The 18,816-nt window shown below is 40.2% G+C and overlaps 1 protein-coding gene and 1 long non-coding RNA gene across 5 annotated transcripts; one reads left to right on the plus strand and one right to left on the minus strand.

Annotated features, from left to right (window-relative positions):
• Positions 1–1,388: 1,388 nt before the first annotated feature.
• On the minus strand, positions 1,389–13,228 carry POP4 (ribonuclease P family protein). Of its 4 annotated transcripts, none has more exons than XM_088970928.1 (9): positions 12,760–13,228; positions 11,815–11,868; positions 11,661–11,737; positions 11,108–11,373; positions 3,630–3,698; positions 3,440–3,483; positions 2,706–2,807; positions 1,682–1,804; positions 1,389–1,579 (listed from the first exon to the last, which is right to left on the minus strand). In XM_088970928.1, exons 1-8 carry the CDS (start codon positions 13,190–13,192, stop codon positions 1,707–1,709), a joined length of 1,143 nt encoding a protein of 380 aa, XP_088827054.1. In that variant the 5' UTR covers positions 13,193–13,228; the 3' UTR covers positions 1,389–1,579; positions 1,682–1,706. The 4 variants fall into 4 exon arrangements, with proteins under 4 accessions (XP_088827054.1, XP_088827052.1, XP_088827053.1 ...); XM_088970926.1 differs by having other exon boundaries at positions 3,425–3,483; XM_088970927.1 differs by having other exon boundaries at positions 1,389–1,804.
• Positions 13,229–14,477: 1,249 nt separating this feature from the next.
• LOC148868321 (uncharacterized) lies at positions 14,478–15,844 on the plus strand. Its single transcript, XR_016107828.1, has 2 exons — positions 14,478–15,067; positions 15,207–15,844. It is a non-coding gene; the product is annotated as an uncharacterized LOC148868321 (long non-coding RNA).
• Positions 15,845–18,816: the final 2,972 nt, after the last annotated feature.

The raw sequence follows: 18,816 nt of genomic DNA on the forward strand, positions 1-18,816 counted from the left end.
TTGCAAAAACGCAATTCATAGCAAGAACCCTCTTTCCTATTAAGCCGAAATTCCCACTTTACAGGTAAGCACCCCACTATGATGATCCAGGAATGCAAGCAACTGGCCAGTGAGGAGAGCCTGCCTCTAAGTTAAAGTGGCATTCATCAAAATTCATGGAGAGTTTTGATTGACAAAAGCTCTTCAGGTATCATGACTGTTAGTAGAGGGTTTGGAGTGCGTTCGGATCCAGTGAAACATCATTATTACAGTTATCAATCAATGTAAACTCTTAGGCTCCATTTGGAAGGAGTACAAAATACAAATACAAATATATACAGTACAAATAAAAAATTATACAAAATACAAGATTTCACTCTACATATTTGTATTTGTAAAGGTTTTACACCCTAAATATTTGTATTTGTACCCTTTCCAAAGTGAGCCTTAAAAAAAAACGTATTCCTCGTTGAAATCTATAACTTGTATTTCCCAAGTCCATCCATCACCTCCTTCAGGCCATATTTCTTCAATCGGTTGAGTAGTACCATACTACCATAAACTCTTCCCGAGTGCTCCTTATCAATCCAATAACCTTGAAATTAGCTTAGAGATGCAATTTGACCTGTCCCTGCAGGGCCCCACTCTACTGATTGAGGTTCTGGGATGGTATTTGTCCACCCCACCCCAACCTTGTCATGGAACCCGCCCCAACTATATTATGTAACATTGGGGATCCCTATTCCCCACCATGGGGACGGGAATGGGGTTAGAATTTCTTGCCCCGCCCCGTTGCCATTATATAACCACTGAAGCATCATCCACCAATTATATAAAAGACCAATAGGTTTCGGTTTCATTTATTCTATGTTTGGTTTAAAGGAAAAAAGTAGGGAAATGAAAGGAAAGGAAAGGTAGGGAAACCTATAAAAACCTTGTATGGTTTCCCTACCTTTTCCTTCAAACCAAACATAGACTTAGTGATTCATCTGACAAAAAGTATCAAACTAATTACAGCGCTTGATCTGCTACACACAAAGATGCTACTGACACCTACCCACAAGACATTGCAGCCACACATCTAGAACATCCATACTTGTATGTTGTCATTCATGGGAAGATGTTCACAATGTAAGACTTAAGTGTCTTATGGGTTGAAAATCCAAACTCCTAGTTATATGCTCAAGCATGTTAATACTTTGAACCTTGATTTTGATGACCACTCTCTCAGAAATAGTGAGACATGCGGTCACAGTTATATTTCCCCATTTATTAAATAAACAGTGGACTTGCAGGAGGGGTTAAAGGTGGAATATGAAACTAGCATAAATGGATATGTTAGGTGATGGAATATTATGAGATGAATGCAAAGAGCAAAGTATTCATATTGAGATTTTTAGCAGTAGATGTGGAAACCACGTATCAAACTGGGCAATAGGTGAAATTTAGATTTTTAGCAAGTATCAATTGTTCGAATACCGAATACATGAAAATCACATATTGAGATTATCGTACCTTGTTCCTGGGATGGATGTATGAGATATCACATGGTCAATGTTTTCACTTCAAGAAGCTAAATCCTTGCCATCAAGATTGATATCTTGTTCAAATAGTATTCAATGAGTATTTATACCATTTTAAAACAAGGGAAAAACAAACTCGGCTATTAATCAAACTACTAAATTGGATTAATTTACTATACTTGGATGACTTGGCCGCGAACAAAATTATAAGCCGAAATTTCTTGAAATGAGTTTGTCTCCATGTAATGTAATTTTCCAGCAACCAGCTTGAAATATAAAAACAGAAGACTTTTTGGGAACCGCTGCAAATGACATAAACAATCTCATGAGTCCCACAAGTGGCTCATCCAACTCTCTACATGATTATCTAATCCCATTCAAATATGGAGGAAACAAATAAACAGTAAATAAGTTTAGTGCTAAAATTGACTCAAAATGCCCACTTTTCCATAAGTTCTCATACATGACGCAAAAGAACAATTGTAGATTCTTCATTTTAGAATATAAACAATTTTGCAAAAAAAAATAAAAAAATCAGATATAGGACATATATTAGGATTGAATAAGCCTTCCTCGTAGAAGGCTTCCATTCAAATAACATGTACCAAAACATTTCAGGAGCTCTGGGAAATCCTTATTCCTCTTACAAGCAATACTGTAGTATTCACAAATACAAAATCATTAATGATATATCACCAACTTTATTAGAACTCGATTTCTTCAACATGCTCACTAAAAGAAAGTGGAAAATAGGAACATACAGCAAATTTGAAGGAGATTTTGACATTTTCTCCTTATTGTAACAAAATATAGGAATAAAGATTTGGAAAAAATAAGATATTTGGCTTCTTCAGAAGTCATAGCCCTTCTTTTGAGAAAAAGGGCAGTTTAGGAGATAATCACAAATGTCAATGTATTTCGGAACCATATCATCATGGCGAATGTGCTTTCTTTTTATTTTTAATGGATATACAAATAGATGGTATCTTCATGAATATGTTCATTTGCAAGTTTTACTCACGGCATTTATACATTCATGACATATAAACGTTCATAGGACTAAGCAAATAAATTAACATTGTTACCAATAATTAACACAAGCACATCAAAATCAAGTCAAACCACTATTTCCCTTACCATCAATGAACATTTAAGTAATATGTGAATAAATAAGACTATAACTTCAAATCAGAAGCGAAATACCTCGGAGCTTATTATCTTGTGTGATTATTCCAAATGTTTCAGCAGTTTCTCTAATCATGATGCCACTAATTCCACTGAAAGCAGTTACTTTACACTCGGCAACTACAAAAAAAGATTAATAAATAAAAAATAAGATGAGAGATCCATCATTACCCAATATACATTAAACAAAGTATAGTAGGGTTTTTTTTTTCCTTTTTTTGATAGGATTATAGTAGGTTAATGTTACTAAAGAAAGTTTGGCCTATGACATTTATCTACATATGCACAAAACTTATATCACTCTATTAGTGGTTCACCTCTTGTAAGGTCATTAAGCCCTAGTCTAAAGATATATCATATATAAATAAGATATCCAACCATCCATGCCAATGCAAAATTGAACAGTGATTTGGACAGCCACATAGTGAGTGATAGGCATCCAAGACAATGCTATGAAACTTTACGAATGTCCATCGTATGAGTTTTGAGCTCAGCCCAATGAAAGAGGATAAACCTAGAGTGATGCTAAGGATAAAAAATTGGTACATTTGTATCACTTCTATGATTGAGGAAGTGGTCCACATATTGGATGGCTCTAATTTGTTCAGGAAGGGGGGAACAATTTTGTATTTGTGGCATGACAAAACTCATATCCTTCATGCTCAAAAAACATTTCCTCAAAAAGAGCTTTTGATATATGATTAAGTGGAAGTCACTGCAAATTTCTAACATATAACCTAGAAGTATAGCACCATGTAAGTCTGCGGTAAGAAAACACTGCGCCAACTCGCCTTTCCTGCAATATTATATGCAAACAAATATGATAAGAAATGGTTTAAAAAGCAAATTATGTACACTAAATGGGAACAAGATAAGCAGCAAGGCAAGAATAGCAGAAACTTCAGTCACAACAATGTCATGCATCCACTAGAAATATCTCACCCCATAATCTTAACAAGTTGCATGATATAGCCTTTCCACATTTCATGCATTGACTTGAAAATATCAAATCTGCAAGAGAAACCCAATGGACAAGGTTGAAAGTGATTGAAGAGAAATTCAAACAAAAGTAAAATTAAAGAGTTAAAGAATTGTTTATTTTTCAATTTCCACAGCATTCTGAAATACCAATAAATTAAGATTCATGAACCCTAACTGGAACTATTGTCATTTTCATCCATCTTCTGGAAGAGCAACTAAAATGGCATAAATGCTGATCAAGCTGGATTCTGGAGAGTCCAAATGCTTTGCCACTCGAGTAGAATGGGAGTAAGCGAAAATTCATTTTGCCCAACAATGACCTTGACCATGACCTTATGGGTCATGTGTGCAACATACATCTGGGAAGCCATGGGTCCTCACACCAAACATATCAGTTTTCATCAGTCCTCTGTTCTCCTCATAAGAAATAGAAATGAATCTATTAATAAGATAGAGATCCCTATAGCCAATGCAGCATAGAGAAGCCACTACCTGATAGTCTTGTTTATATGTGGACTTCACAAGCCAAAGACTAGAAAAATAGGATACGACTGAATAGATCCTAGACACAAGTCTTAATAAAGAATTAATCAGATAAGAACCAATGGGAAAGAGAAGCTTATAAACTTCATTTCTCTCTCTTAGATGATGAAAATGCTGATTTATAAATTATGGAAGTAGGGAAATTGGAACTGGGGATGCACAATGGAAGCTTATCTTAGTTGTGTGAAGGCCTGAAGGGGCCGAATTTCAGAGCAAATGTATGTTGACAGACTTTTATAGATGGTTCAAGCACAAAAGTAATGTCATTTTGGAATTTGGACACTACCAGTACAATGGACTCTGGCATGATATATCTCACTTCACTCTTTATTCTTTTCATATTTGCATGCATGGCATAGACTAACCTGCTACAGGAAGTTCCTAGTAGCAAGATATATCAATATCTATAACATTTTCTTTTATCAGATATCATTATCAACAACATCACTCAGATGAATGTGATAAGATTCATAGAAAGTCCCTATATCCCATTATGCTTCCACCAGTAACTGACAAGATCTGAATTACACAATTCAGAAAAGTTAATACCAATGCAGCTGACTTAATAAACTTGCTTTTTTCACATTCTTTGATATACGAACACATACATTCTCTTTGTATCTCCCTCTAGCATTAACAGAATAGAAGTTTTGTCCTTTTGATTCTTTTCCTCATAGGCTATGTAACATTTCATTCTACTTTTTTTGTTTGATTTTATTATTGGTACTTTTATTGTTTATTATTCTTTTCCATGTGGTACTACTTCTACTTCTAAGGCTTGATAATTGGTACTTCAAGTTGGGAAACAAGCCAAGTCATTTAAAGAAACCTTGGAAAATGTAACCAAGCTTTTTTATGAGAAACTATTGCCTAGGCATGCCTGGATTCGCACCTATCCTCATCTTAGCGCCTTGTGTTATGGACGCCTTCCTCGGGAAGACATACCATCGCCGCCGGAAGCAACAGGCCCCGGACCCACCGCCAACAGCAGCAAGGATTCAGTGATGCTCATCCTACCCAGTTTGGCAACAGCAGCCTTATGTAGATTAGATTAACTCATTTTGCTTGTTCTTATCTTATTGTTCTTATCTCTTATCTTATCTTGTTAATAGCTTATCAGATTAGGATTAGCTTAGCTTATCTTATCTTGTTAGTAGCTTATCAGATTAGGATTAGCTTATCTTATCCTTAGCAAGATAAAACTGGAAGTCTCCCTATTCAGCAAGGAGACTCCCTTTGATTAGGACTCTTGTAATCTCCTATTTAAGGAGATCCCATTATTGAATGAGATATCAAATTATTCAGTCAAGAGTGAGTTAGGAGAGTTGGTGATCTCTTGGACAAATCATCGAAGGTGCCAAGATAGGTTCATCACGAGCAGGAAGGAACAAGGGAAAACAGGAGGTTTTCCCCGTGGGCCGACCCGTCACGAGATCCTATTCCCGGGCCCTCAACAACTTGGTATCAGAGCAAGGCGTCATGGGAGATCTGGAACAGCTACCTTCCAGGGTCCACGACCTCGAGCACCAACTCGTGGAGACCAGCTCCGAAGTTCGTGAGATCAAAGGTGAAGTGCGAGAACTGCAACAACTAATGGAGATGTTTCTTTCCAGCAGGGAAAGGAACTCTGACGGAGGGACAACAGCTAACGACTGCCGGCCAGATCTGCCAGAGTCTTCCGGCGAACAGCAGTCCGTCAGCCATGGAGCAACCATCATCCCCAAGTACAGCAGGCTGGAGTTCCCATCGTACAACGGCAACGGAGACCCCCTAGGCTGGCTGTATCGCTGCGAGCAGTTCTTCCGGAATCAACGGACAAATGACCAAGACAAGGTAAGCCTAGCCGCCTTTCATTTAACAGAAGAAGCACAAGTTTGGTTTTATCGGTTAGAGCAAGAAGAACCTGGGCTCAGTTGGCCCCAGTTTAAATCCTATTGCCTTCTTCGGTTCGGACCCCCATTGACCAGCAACCCACTAGGCGAGCTAATTAACCTTAAACAGACCGGAACAGTTGCTGAATACCAGCGACAGTACCAAACCCTCCTCGCGAGGGCATCCTCCGTGCGACCAGACCAGCAAGTCGATATGTTCACAACAGGGTTAGAAGAACCCCTGCGAGTGGATGTCGAGATGCAGAATCCCCCAAATTTGGTCACAGCCATGAACTTAGCCCGCGCATTTGAGCGCAAGCTGCAGCTCAGCCGCGGAATCTTTAATGTGGGTCGTCCACCGAACTCGTGGGTACCCCCAAGACCAGCAGCAACGACCCCCTCTTCTGCTACCAGCCAGGAAATGAAGCCTCCCACGACCACCACCTCTAGAGCAGTGACAAGTACAGGCAGTAACATGGTCACTCCTCCCATCAAGCGCTTGACCAGGGCAGAAATGGCAGAGCACCGAGCGAGAGGTCAATGTTTCAACTGTGATGACCTCTACTCGGCAGGACATAGATGCAAGAGGCTTTTTTGCCTTCTCATAGATGAGCAAGAGGAGGAGGAAGGGGAACCCATCACATTCGAACCATAGATCTCTCTCCATGCGATCACCGGTATTAAAACCTCTCAGACCATGCAGTTACAGGCATAGATTGCAGGTCAGCCGGTGCGCATTCTCGTCGATTCAGGGACCACACACAACTTCATAAGTGAACATGCAGCCCTACAGTTAAAACTACCAATGGAACTCCGACCGCGACTACAGGTAGCCGTCGCAAATGGTGAAAAAGTTCACAGTCCAGGGATTTGTAAGGATGTCCCAATACAGGTCAATTCTGAACTAATTCTTGTTGATTTATTTGTACTCTCATTGGATGGGTTCGATATTGTTCTTGGGGTCAAATGGTTAATTACCCTAGGCCCGATTTTGTGGGACTTCAGCGCACTCACCATGACCTTCCATCTGAATGGCAAGCAAGTTTCATGGCACGGTTGCAGGGTTAAAGAAAAGACACCGCAGGTTCATGCACTCCAAACAGAACCAACAGCCATGGAAAAACTTCTCGCCAAGTTTTCAAATCTGTTCCAGGAACCAAAGGGCCTTCCCCCTTCCCGAACTTGCGACCATTGTATTCCTTTGGTGGCGGGTTCAGCACCAGTCGTTGTCAGGCCTTATCGCTACCCTCACTTACAGAAGGATGAGATAGAAAAACAATGTACAGCGATGCTGAACCAAGGGATCATACGCAAAAGTCACTCCCCCTTCTCTTCGCTGGTTCTATTGGTGGCGAAGCAGGATGGAACGTGGAGGTTCTATGTTGACTATAGAGAACTCAATGACCGGACGATCAAAGATAAGTTCCCTATTCCCGTTGTTGACGAACTGCTGGACGAGTTGCATGGTGCCCAGTATTTCTCTAAGTTGGACCTCAGGTCCGGATATTTCCAAGTTCGCATGGCTCCCGGTGACGTGAAGAAAACTGCTTTTCGCACCCACCATGGCCACTTCGAATTTTAGTCATGCCATTTGGACTCTCCAATGCACCATCTACATTTCAGTCACTAATGAACGAGGTATTCCAGCCCCATCTGCACAAATTTGTTTTAGTTTTCTTTGATGATATCCTCGTTTACAGCAAATCATGGGTAGAGCATGTCCACCATCTGAGGACCGTTTTCGTACTCCTACGCCAACACAGCTTATTCCTGAAACGGTCCAAGTGCTCCTTCGGGGAGCGACAGGTTCTTTACCTCGGCCACATCATCCATGGGCAGGGTGTAACAGTTGATAGTTCCAAGATTCAGGCTATAACAGAATGGCCCAAACCTCAATCCGCCAAGGCCTTACGCGGGTTCCTCGATTTAACGGGTTACTACCGCAAATTTGTACAGAACTATGGAGTGTTGGCAGCCCCGTTAACCAACCTGTTGAAGAGAAACTCCTTCCGGTGGGACGACGCAGCTGATGAAGCTTTTCTGTCACTGCGAAATGCACTGTCTTCAACCCCTGTCCTGCAATTACCTAAGTTCGCACTCGAATTTACAGTCGAGTGCAATGCTTCCGGAGTGGGTATCGGGGCCGTACTACAGCAGCAAGGGCACCCGATCGCCTTCTTCAGCCGCAGATTGGCTGACCGGCATCTGAAGCTTCCAGCCTATGAGCGCAAACTAATCGACCTTGCCCGAGCCATCCAGCACTGGAGGCCGTATTTGTGACGGCGGTCGTTCATCGTCAAAACTAATCATTACAACCTCAAATACCTGTTAGAGCAGCGTCTCACCACTTCCCCTCAGCAGCATTGGGTTAGCAAACTGCTCGGGTTTGACTTCCGGGTGGAATATAAAGCGGGATCCTCTAATCGCGCAGCTGATGCCTTGTCTAGGCGAGAAGAAGACGTGATGGTTCTATGTAGCATTTCCCAACCTCGGATCTCTCTGTTTGACGACATTAAGAAGGCAGCACCACAGTCCCCAGAATGGTCGCTCTTACTGCAGAAGATCCAGACCGGCACGACCGACCCCGATTGGTCACTTCACGACGGGTTGGTACTGTATAAGGGACGAGTCCATCTTCCAGCAGACTGCCCGTTGATTCCCACCATCATCACCAGCATCCATAACTCCACCCACGAGGGCATTCAAAAAACACTATACCGCGTCCGGACTGATTTCCATTGGCGAGGTATGAAGACTTCTATTCGAGATTTTGTCCAAAATTGCTCCACATGCCAACAGCACAAATGGAAAAACCTACACCCGGCAGGCCTCCTTCAGCCCCTTTCCATCCCATCGCAGATCTGGGCCGACATCTCCATGGACTTCATTGAGGGACTTCCCAAGGTAGGGGGCAAATCAGTTCTCTTTGTGGTAGTCGACCGCTTCTCTAAATACGCACACTTCATTCCTCTATCACACCCGTACAGTGCCACTTCGGTTTCCCTCGCCTTCTTTACACATATCTTTCGCTTACATGGGTTGCCGGAATCCATCGTCAGCGATAGAGACCCGGTCTTCACTAGTGCCTTCTGGAAAGAGTTATTCCGACTACACGGCACCACCCTGGCCTACTCATCAGCTTACCGGCCACAAACCGACGGTCAGACAGAAGTGGTTAACCGCACTATCGAGATGTATCTCCGTTGTTTCGTAGGCGATCAACCTCGACGGTGGTTGGAATGGCTTCCTTGGGCCGAGTACTGCTACAACACAGCCTACCATTCCTCCCTCGGCATGACTCCCTTTCGCGTCGTTTACGGCAGGGATCCTCCCCGCTTGCTGTCCTACGAGCCTGGATCTACTCGCTTGGACGCAATCGATCACTCCTTACAGGACCGCGACGCCCTCCTCGCCGACGTTCGCATTCGCTTACAGCAGGCCCAGCTCCGCATGAAGCTCCACTATGATAAGCACCACCGGGAACTGTCGTTCGATCCAGGACAATTTGTTTGGTTGAAGCTCCAGCCCTACCGGCAGCGCTCCTTGCGCCACAAGGCTGCCCCGAAGCTGGCCCCTAAGTACTATGGGCCCTACAAGGTTCTGCGACGGATTGGCAGTGTGGCCTACCAGCTGGAATTGCCAGAGACTAGCCGAATTCATGATGTCTTCCACATCTCCTTGCTGAAACCATTTACGGGTGTTCCCCCGAACCAAGTTCCCTCCCTACCACCCTTGAAAGATGGCAAACTGGTCCCCCAGCCTAAAACTGTCACCCGCTCTCATTTTAATCGTGGAATCCTTGAAGTCTTGGTGGAATGGTGTGATCTACCACCAACAGAAGCCACATGGATCCCATTGGCAGAGTTCCAAGCCACATATCCAGCTTTCAAGCCTGAGGACAAGCACGTAGTCCAGGAGGGGAGTAATGTTATGGACGCCTTCCTCGGGAAGACGTACCATCGCCGCCGCAGCAACAGGCCCCGGGCCCACCGCCAACAGCAGCAAGGATTCAGTGATGCTCATCCTACCCAGTTTGGCAACAGCAGCCTTATGTAGATTAGATTAACTCATTTTGCTTGTTCTTATCTTATTGTTCTTATCTCTTATCTTATCTTGTTAATAGCTTATCAGATTAGGATTAGCTTAGCTTATCTTATCTTGTTAGTAGCTTATCAGATTAGGATTAGCTTATCTTATCCTTAGCAAGATAAAACTGGAAGTCTCCCTATTCAGCAAGGAGACTCCCTTTGATTAGGACTCTTGTAATCTCCTATTTAAGAAGACCCCATTATTGAATGATATATCAAATTATTCAGTCAAGAGTGAGTTAGGAGAGTTGGTGATCTCTTGGACAAATCACTGAAGGTGCCAAGATAGGTTCATCACGAGCAGGAAGGAACAAGGGAAAACAGGAGGTTTTCCCCGTGGGCCGACCCATCACGAGATCCTATTCCCGGGCCCTCAACACCTTGACACCTATTATATTATAAATAATGATAAATAATAACTACCACATTATATATAAAGTGTGATAATATAATATAATATACACAGACCATTTTAACTTGGGAATCTGAGTAAGGGCATTTCCTGTCCTGAATAAAAAAGGAATATCAAGGCAGATCTCTATTATGAACTTATAAAGAAAAGCAATCACCTTTGAGATATGAAGGATTGGCCTATACCTACAAAATTTTCAGGATTCAAACACTCTTTATCCAAACTTATACAAAATTTAGACAGGACATTTACACCCCTATGTGCTTTCCCATAAGCAAAGCAAAGTAAGTTGAATTTCAAAAAGTCAATTTCACTAAGGAGCATCTCCTTTAGTCAATAATACATGGTAGACTGGCATGGTAAAAAATAACAGCTAATACAACAGTATAAGGTAAAACTGAAATGCCTTACATGACAGAACTAGGTAATAAGAGAAGAGAAAAACTGGGTTAAACGAACAAATAAAGCACAGTACTGAAGGCAAAAGTAACTATATGCAAGCTACAAAGAAACCATAAAGGTTACCTATGAAACTCTGAGGGTAGATCAAATGACCCACACTTCTTAAGTTGCTTCATTGACATATGACTTTTGGAACGTTTTGAATGACTCTGTAAAGCCCTGATACGAGCACTAACTGATATACCACGACTTTGTACAAAGTTATCAAGAAGGATCCAATTGTCTATTTTCTTGCTTCTAGATCCCTGCATGTACTTCTGGGCCGAATCACCACTTTGGAGCAGCTCATGTATAACATTATCAACTGTGCTCCCTTTTTTACAAGATAGCTGCATTTCCCATGTATATCTCAAATATAAGGACCAAAATAGCTATTATTTCTTGTATTCATGCTGCCTATGAAGAGAAATGTCACCATACAAAGTTTTTCTTGTATTCTTTACAAGCGCATGTTACGCATCTTGCACTAGACATCTGGAACATTGTCTGGGGGCCCATCTGGGGTCAACTGAACTGATACAACGTGCCAAATGTGTGGTCTAGTAATGTGGTTATAAGAAGTACAAGAAAAAACAGTGTATCTGTAGCATTGCTCAGCTATAATGCAAATACATACCTCAGAACCAGAACTAAGCAGGTTCCCATGTAAAGGTTGACAAAGATGAGAATATGTAAGTCCGTCAGCTTCAACATCTGTACAATATAAGCACCTTAGAATTGGCCAGCTGTATTCCCACTCTATAAACCAGAAGCATGCCAAGAACATCTACCTGGTACTCGAGGAGTTCCTCGTGAAGGAGTACGACTAGAGAATGCAAAATGGCCTGAAGTTTGAATGAAAATCAGTAAAGCTTAAGAATATAAATGTATGTGCTTTTATAAATTTATGCGGGCACATTATAACAAAAAATATACAGTCAGCAAAGCGGAGGTTGTATCAAGACCTGCAAGGCATATGAGTAACCAATAAAGTCACCAGTAGACAGTCATGGGGACAGAGAGAGATCATAGTCGCCTGCAAAACAACGCATGTATCCATGCCAGAAGAATACATTGACAGTGCAAGTTATCCAGGTTCAAAATTACTTCCATCCAAATGAAGGGACTAGTACTGTACTTAAGGCTCAGTTTGGAAAGAGTACAAATACAAATATGTACAGTTCAAATACATACAAAATACAGGGTTTTGCACAATTGCACTTACATGTTTGTATACTCCTTCCAAACTGAGCCTAAGGATTCACTCAAATGACCCTTAAAGTAGTAAAATGATAACTAGTTTCAAGCAATTTCTTTCATAACAAAGACATAACATTTTTCCCCTCCAGTATAACAGAATCAACCTAAAAATCTAATCACGGCAATAAAATAAAAGTGGTGACCATGTTCCACCCACTCTACAATCATGTCTCAATCGAGGTTCATAGGAGGTGTTCTAAAGTTTTAGATGACTTAGGAATAAACAAAGTTCCCTAATAGTTTTCTAATTTACTTATTTTTTCCAGCTTCATTGGGGATTTACCCAATTTTATACCAAGAAAAGAGAAAGAAACTTTAGAAACAACAAAACAATATCATAATTTGCAATAGATAATTAGAAAAGCAAAAAACAAACAGGAGAAAAAGAAAGAGAAAGAGCTGGCAAAATATATACGAATCATAATCAATCAAAAACCCTAGAGAGAAAGCATAAAAAAGGAAGAAGGTATAAAAACCTTTCTTGGAAGATTGCGTTGAAGAAGTTATAACGGGTGCATCATGAGACGATGTGACTGAAGGAGAATTATTGTTATGTCTTATTTCTTCTTCTTCACGAGACCGCTTTCTACTCCTCTGTTGCTGTTGAAGAAGTTCGGCTTTAGCTACTGCAAATCTCCTCTCCAATGCTTCCAACGTGCGTCTCTTCTGATCTGAAACGCTTTGATTTGTATCAGTTGCCATGGCAAACCAGGCCGTATACCCTGCCCCCCACCCGCCAAAACTAACGCTATCAGCTTCTTCAAAACATGTATAGTGCCCGTTCGGGAGCAATACGGATCTGATACAGTGTAGGTAGCGTTTGGGGTTAGAGGTATAAATCGGGCCGTACCGCCCGCGGCTGGCATGATAGTGTGCGGGACCTGAAGTTTTAAGTCCACAGGTCGGCATGGCACAGCACAACCAAGCGGGTCGTGCCGCCCACACTCAGCCTAGCATGGCCCACGATATGTCACATATATATTATTTATATATATTATATATAATTATATAATTATATGTTAATATATTAATAAAATATTTTTTAAATTTTATTATACTAATTTATTTAAATATTATATATATATATAAGTAATTTTATACATAAAATTCATATAAAATCAAAATTTTAAGTTTTTTATTGAAATTTTTTAAATAAATAGTTTTGGACCGATGCACAACCCTATCTGGCCCAAGGCTCGGCCCACAGGCCAACCTAATCCATGGCATAGTATGGACCCACATGGGCTTGGGTCATGGGCCATGTCAGGCCGATCCCCAAATTTTTTACTAGGGAGAGCAACAAGACCCGCACTTTGCATGGGCCACCCATAGGCCCCCACTTTACACTACACCTCTAGCCACTCTTTGGCTTTTGGCTCTGGGAGGTGGGGTTCGGTCCATTTGAAAAAGAGTAAAAATCACCAGGCCCTAGTGATTAACTAAACACAGGGGGCTTCGTTGTTTCATCAAGCACGGTAAGGCTGCGTTTGGAAGTGGTGTAAAACTCACACGAAACCATTAAATGTGTTTATTATGTAGTTTTTACATCGATAATTGATGTAAAACCTTATCATAAATGGTGTAAATATTGATTTATAATATATAAAACTCCACTCCAACCAAACACTTACAAACCTAAATCAAAGTAGAGTTTTACATCGATGTTGATTTATACTCCAAATAAGCATCGGTAAAATTTAACCAATAGTAAGGTTTTACATCGATCAAGTTTTACACTTCTTTTAAAAGCAGCCATATAGGTTGTTTGGCCAGGCCCACTTTGCAAAGTTCAATGCCAATGCTATGGGTGGGCTGTAGAGATGGCAATTTTTACCATACCCCCCGTTGGTATTTGTTTCCATGTAATGGGTATTTTTTTTCTTTTTTTTTTTAATTGAACGATGGTTTGGGGCAGGGACAAGTTTTGGGATTTTACAATTCGTATGGAATATAGGTAGGATATGTATTATTGAAAAGTAACAAATTTTTTAAATTATCCTTTACCTAATTGACTAATTTTACCATTACTGTTTATGTATTGTCTAATCCGATAGTTGACTATGTCTTTGCCATTGATATGCGTTAACGGCAATAATAAAAAGACTATTTTATTCATTATTATCCTTCAAATTTTCAAAATGAAGTATTAACCGATTCAAACCTATATAGTTCGACAACATCAACCTACGGAATCGTCGCTACAGTTGCCACCAACTACGTTCATCAAGTAGAGAACGGAATCACGCCCTTGAATATGAAGGAATGAATCCTTAATGCTCCACTTCCTTTCTGACGATCTATGGGGAAAAGCAAGTGAAAGAGATGTGACTACAATATGAGAAAGAACGGGGTTGAGCCATTCTTGTGTTACGGTGTTAGCAGTTTTGCAATATGAGGAAGAACGGGGGTTGAATCGTTTTTTTGTTACATGCATACAACTAAAAGGAGATTGGAATTGAGGTCACAATGGAGGGATTTTGGGGTCCAGCAGACGGAAGTGACGATGGGGGCAAGGGTGATGGGAGAGTTAGAAGGAGCGGGGACGTCCACCAGGTGATAGGGGAGGTAGAATGAAATCCCTTTCTCCCAAGTGGGTATTGCACGATCAAATCGATTATTTTCTTTTGGTAAGCATTGATTTTTGGGAGAATGACCAAGCAGCCCAGGCTCAGGATTTGTAGGCCTTGGAGTGGATTCACAGGCGGGTATTGGAGTATAAAATAGGGTTTTTTGACCTTTTTAATGTTTATAGCTCAGTTGAAATCAGAATTTTGCTTTGAGCCTGTACGTACTTGTCGTTGATTCTTTGCTTTTATTTATTTTTTAACCATTAATTTGTTAAATCCTTTCTGGTTTTAGTGTTGACATATCCTTTTTGGGTTTAAACCCTAAACCCCAATTTTTGGCCAATACGTGATGTAAGCTATGGCGGGCCTCTTTTCTAGTGGAGCAACTCACAGACGCACCTCTGCACTCTTGTAGTTTCTCTCTCCGATCAAGGTCACCAACTTTGGAGCTAGAGTTGCAACGCCGATAGAAGGATAACTATTGCCCGAGTATGGCTATGATCAGTCATCTCAATAAATCTGAATCGTGTTTTGGCCTAAAACGATCACTCAACAGGGGGTCTCAGTTATTATCGTCCCGAACCATTCTTTTTCTCTCAAACTGCAATGCTGACTCGGGCTTGTATCCAGGTGATTAGCAAGAAGGGGCGACATTTTAGGTGGGAATTTTGGTTAAAAGAAGAACGATAGGAAAATATATTTGACTGGTGGCCATCATCACCATATCAGTTCGACCAATGAAGAAAATCAGGGGTGCGGTGATGCTCTGTTTCTCCGCTTATTATAGCCGTGGGTGAAGAGAACGATAGAGATGGAGCCACCGGAGGCGTCTTTGACTTTCTCGGGAAGAGATAGGGCCACACCAAATAAGAGGAGCAGAACGAGGGACGAAATGAGAGAAGAACCACAGCTTAAGGTTGCAGCGGCGACAATACCTTCGTTGATAGTCCGGGAAGGAGGTGAGGAGAGAGAGGGAGATTCGAAAGGGTGTTTTTTGAAATAAAGAGAGAGAGAGAGAGAGAGAGAGAGAGAGAGAAGTATCAGTCACAGTCACCGATGTTATACGTGATCAAATGTTAGGGAAAATTAAGCTTAGGGATATTTTAGGATAATTTATATATGTCACACTCACAAACAAACAATAAGGGTAGAGTTGTCCTAAACTTTATTATGTGTTGAACTTAATAATATTTTAAATTTTTTGTGAGTGATAATTGATAATTTATTTTTTATATGTTGTAATCAAATAATTGAATTTTTTGTTGTTTGTTTGTGTTATTCTATTTATTTATTGTTTATATGTAACAGAAAATAATAAGATATTAAATGCATATCCTAAACCCAATTCATCTACTCTTGAATGTGAGTAGGATAAGGTCTGGGAGGGTTTTGTATTTTCATGTGTGAAGAGGGTTTAGATTCTAAAAACCAAATTGTTATGGGTTTTGAGTAGAGATGCAAATACATCGGATCGAATTCAAATCAAGGTATATTCGAATATGATCCAACATTGTTCTTGTTGGATTTGATCCGATCGGATCTGATAGGACTCGATTTGAATTCGAATCCTATTTGTAAGTCGAACCTTCAGATCTGATCCGATCTTACTTGTTTTCTTTAAAATTAATAAATTATTAAAAGAAAATTAAATATACTCATTTAAATAAAAAATACAAGTATTTTTAATTATTTTCATCATATATACATGTTTCTATAAATAAATAAATAATATGACAATTTTATAAAAATATAATATAAATAATACTTATAAATAAATAAATAATATATATATATATGTATTATATATATATTTATTTATTTATAAATACATAATATATATCAGATCGAATCTTCTCGTATCAGTCAGGGGTGACCTGAATCCAATCCGATTTCTGATTGGATCATTTTATCCAATCCAATCCAAAAATCCGAATAGAGATTATTGAATTTGACCAAATAGGATCGGATTTGGGATCATGATCCGACTCATTTGCGCCCCTAGTTCTAGTTCTGAGATAAGTATAAATTGAGATAATTGACTACCGACATGATTCTAAAATGCGCAGTTAGAAGAAGTTCCCTTGCTTGGACAAAGATTGAAAGGATGAGGTGGGCTTCTCAAGATTAGTCATGAAAATGAATTGTCTCCCCATATCCCCAATACTTCGATGGTGAAAGCAGTGCAAGATGGAATTATGCATTATCCCCGATACCTCTATGGGCCGGGCTTCGGGCTTCGCGCTTGAATTTACACTGTATTGGGCCCAGTCTTTAGGTCGAAAAGCAGAAATTTGGAATTTGGAATTTACAGCACTTGAAAGCAGAGAGACACATGAAAATAGGAAGGATTTGAGTTTATGATAATGAACATGGGACAGCCATGGAAAAAGCAGTTACTACTGATCTTTACATACCCATAGTTCCAGAGGCGTCGCTCCCACGATAGACGTGAACGATTTGCAGAGAAAACGCCCCCTAAAAGGAAACAAGAGGTCCTGCTCTCGACATTGTAACTCTGCTTGTTACAGTTGAAATAGACCTTCCACTGTGTTTTTGCAGACAAACACTACATTGGGACTTCTCCCGAAAATGGATTGCAGATATTCTTCACTGCATCATTCCATTTGGAGAAGCAAACCCATCGGTGAAGTGGTGATGACCGATAAACATTCGCAACTGCAATCCGATCAAGTAGCGCCTACCATCTGGTAAGTGGTAATGGCCTGTATAATTACCCATTTATATCCCTAGAAATTTGGTTATTTCGATGAACCGAACCTCTAAACACCACAATCAAAATCGAAACTGATATTACCAAAACCGTAATTAAAAACCTTAATCGAACCGTTTTCTTAAAATAATTGAATCCAAAATTTCGGTTCAGTTATTCAGTTTCAACCGAACTATGCTCACCTCTAGGTGTGAGTGCAAATCATAATTACAAATAAATGAAAGTAGAATTGAACCAAGTACAAATTTTACACTTGGTCGAATTTTGCATTGCAACCAAATGCATGCACAGCCTAAATATCATGAGGGTGAGTAAAATCCTTCAAATTGTTGTGAATTCAGATCTCCTACCCACACTTGAGCGGGTTCAACCAAGCCTGAATTGGCCCAGCCTGAAATTTTATATAGATTGGGCTTGGATTTTCGGTCCTCAAGCTGGGTTTGAGCCCAAAAAATCAAATTTTTTATTTTTTTGGGTTGGGCTTGGGCTTGGCCATTAGGTAGCCCGAACTAGGGGTGGATTCAAGCTGAATAGTGCGAGGCTCGACTCGAGCTCGACTTGAGAAAATTTGTTTTACAAAAATAAAAAAAATTATATATAAAAAATATTTTTATTTGATATTAAAAAAATAAGAATTATAATAATTAGTTATTATTATATATATAAATAAAATATTATATATATATATATTATTTTCTATAATTTTATATTATTATTATTATTATTATTATTATTATTATTACTATTATTATTATTATTATTATTATTATTATTATTATTAGGGAGAAGTACAAATCAGCCCAGCTCAGAATTTACTAGGCCCAAAGTACAGGGGGAATGCATCCTCACCGTGAATTAATGCCAAATTCACGGGCATGATGTGATTTATAGGGGGACAGAGCTAGTTGTAGGGGGGGTTGGAATTCAGAATTCCGCATCGTGTGTCTCCTTACTTTTCCCTTATTATTATTATTATTATTATTGATGGAGCGCGACCCGGCCGGTCTTAACTGTTCGCTGCCTTGCTTCCGAACGGGGTAGCAGGGAACCTGAAACGGAGGAGATGGAGAAACTCCGGGGGGAACCCGATGTAGAGGCTCCGAAGCTCAAGTTAGAATCCTTCAAAAGCAAGGTAATACCAGATAGCGCAAAGTTTGCATACCTCCGTTGTCGGGGGGCAAGGGGCTCTTATAGTCACTTCGTGCACTCGTCCCGGGGGCCTTGTCAGGTCAAGT

Source organism: Nelumbo lutea, chromosome 2 (assembly GCF_056320005.1).
Source record: "Nelumbo lutea isolate HS-2025 chromosome 2, American lotus-T2T, whole genome shotgun sequence".
Lineage (NCBI taxonomy): Eukaryota > Viridiplantae > Streptophyta > Magnoliopsida > Proteales > Nelumbonaceae > Nelumbo > Nelumbo lutea.

What these genes read in the sequence shown, in the direction of transcription:
- POP4 (XM_088970926.1), bottom strand. Translation starts at nt 13,192, where the DNA reads ATGCCGACCTGTGGACTTAAAACTTCAGGTCCCGCACACTATCATGCC. An exon ending in AGGAACTCCTCGAGTACCAG is followed by an intron (nt 11,738 to 11,814) that starts GTAGATGTTCTT and finishes TATATTGTACAG; the next exon opens with ATGTTGAAGCTGACGGACTT. An exon ending in CTACCCTCAGAGTTTCATAG is followed by an intron (nt 3,699 to 11,107) that starts GTAACCTTTATG and finishes TTTCTCTTGCAG; the next exon opens with ATTTGATATTTTCAAGTCAA.